Raw genomic sequence first — 2,367 nt, 5'->3', positions numbered from 1 at the left:
CTCATGTGAAAGAAAGTCATCCAGCTGTTAGAAGTAGTTCTTCACCTTGTCTACAATGCGAGGGTTAAGCACGTGGTTACAACGTAGTTGACACCAAAGTTTCTGTGTGCAAATGAAAAGGTGTTGCGTTTTCAAACATGAAATACTTTGGTTTTCGAAGTGAAAGGCCAAACTAAATTTGTTCTATATGGTGATATTTATTTAGGCCGTAGTCCGATGGATTCACATGATTATTTATTCTAATAAAAAAAATATCCTGGTTGAAAGGCAAATATTTCATCATAAAAAAAACAAATGTCTTAAGATGTAACAATTCTTCGAGAGATGCACCTGTCCTTTCCGTGCATTTTCAACAACAACACTCAGGTATGAAAGTGTAAGGGAACTTCCACCTTTCACTTTTGGAATACCTTGACTACTCTTGCATAAAGGATCGACACAGGTTGGAGCATGGCAGAACTTGAGTATTCGAGAAATTGATTGTTCAGGAAGAACACTTTATCTCTTTATACGGTTGCGGAAAACTTACCTTTGTCGGAATAAAACGAAGAAGTCTATCTTTCGGAAGTGCATCAAGGTTGATTGCGAACAGACCGAGAACTACAGTAGACCTACGCTAAAATGAGTTCAATCAGCTTTTGGATGTGCTTGGTCATGACGATTTGCACCTGGAATAAAACCATCGGATGCACGTGGATGAGGACACTGCATCGGTCTCCGAGCATGTTCCAAGTGTTTAGCAACAACACCATAACGATGCTTAAGAAAATGGTAGGTTATAGGGTCATGTTTATTCACTTGTTCCTGGTCATTGAGCTCATGTCAATTTTTCAACATTTCATGAGCTGCTATGTTTCATTTAAATTACCTGACTCCTTTTTGTACAGTAATAATAATGCAATATTTTTTGGCAATACAGGGTCATGAAGTCTCTCGAGAACCTCAGATCACATTCCCTGACAATCAATACAGACAAGTCAATCATTTCAAGGCAAGAACTATGCATAAAAAATGTATTGTTCTATCCATAACTTGTATTCAGACCCCTTCACCTTTTCCACAATTTGTTACGTTACAGACCATTTCTAAAATGGCAAAAACAGTCTTTTGTTTTTAATAAATTAGCAAAAATTTCGAACAACATGTTTTGGCTTGGTCATTATGGGTTATTGTGTGTAGATTGATGAATGAAATCATATTTATTACATTTTAAAATAAGTCTAACGTAACACAGATAGTGAAGGGTTCTGAACAATTACCGAATGCAGTGTATATAATTAGGTTATAACGACTATACAATTTGCTATAATTTTCTAACATTTGCCATCAATTCATAAGGCATATACTAACACAAATCACTCTTCTTCTAGGCTGACGAACAGATTGCCTTCATTTCGCATACTCTGAACGCTATAAAGAAATTGTACAGCAGTGGTAAATATGAGTCCACCGCCTGGGACCAGAAAGGAGTTGACAAGTTTATGAATGACCTCTATCGCCAGACCTCGGAGCTGGACCAATGCGTATGTCATTTGTGATTTTCGCCTCTTAACATTAATGCAAAACGGAAAACATTATCCTATTCTATTAGATGATAATAAAAGTAGTTACATGTTAATCAAATCATAATATTAAATTAATTATTTGTATTTTGTTCTATCAGTTAAAGGCTATGAAAACTAGACTATCAAAATCTGTCAAAAGAGTGAACAAAAAGATGAGCCTTCACTTCAAGTTCCTGAAGCATTACTTGAAACGCGAGGTAGGTTGATCCATGTCTTACAAAGAGAGTACATTCACCAAATCTGGATGTATTTATGTGATGATACAATATGTGTCTATTCTAAAATCTTAACAAGTGTATTTCGTTTATGCAGGAATACAGCGCAATCGGCTGGGAAGACATAAGGACAGTGGTGCTGGCACACCTACAAAGACTAGACACAACATTAAGTAGCAAATGAGCGTTATGTGTGTGTTGTGTACATATTATTTATTTATATATCTATTTATCTATTCATATATGTGACTATTTATTTACATGTTTACTAGTTTGTTTTTTTAACGTATTTATTTATTGTGTAATAATGTATTCACAACTTCTGGAGTAAATCATTTTTTTCACTGAATAATTTTGTGATTGACTTAGGCAATACACAGCCTAATGTATCAATGTTTCCGTGTATTTCTTTTGAATACATGAAGGCCATTGCATACTGTATTTATTATTGCAACCTGATAGGAAATGGTTATTATTGTAATAATGAAATATATTATAATTAAATAAATGTGCCCTCTACAGCTGTAATCTTTTTTAATCAAATAAATTGTAATTTATCGCATACACACATTTATAAGATGTTTTAA

At 34.3% G+C, this 2,367-nt stretch overlaps 1 protein-coding gene across 1 annotated transcript; it reads left to right on the top strand.

Annotated features, from left to right (window-relative positions):
• The first annotated feature begins 621 nt into the window (after positions 1-621).
• LOC139421070 (interferon a3-like) lies at positions 622-1,964 on the top strand. Its single transcript, XM_071171590.1, has 5 exons — positions 622-771; positions 920-991; positions 1,371-1,523; positions 1,664-1,762; positions 1,878-1,964. Exons 1-5 carry the CDS (start codon positions 622-624, stop codon positions 1,962-1,964), a joined length of 561 nt encoding a protein of 186 aa, XP_071027691.1.
• The last annotated feature ends 403 nt before the right edge of the window (positions 1,965-2,367 follow it).

Source organism: Oncorhynchus clarkii, chromosome 12 (genome assembly GCF_045791955.1).
Source record: "Oncorhynchus clarkii lewisi isolate Uvic-CL-2024 chromosome 12, UVic_Ocla_1.0, whole genome shotgun sequence".
NCBI lineage: Eukaryota > Metazoa > Chordata > Actinopteri > Salmoniformes > Salmonidae > Oncorhynchus > Oncorhynchus clarkii.
Note: the sequence above shows the minus strand (reverse complement) of the source record. Positions and strands in the feature narration are given on the sequence as shown.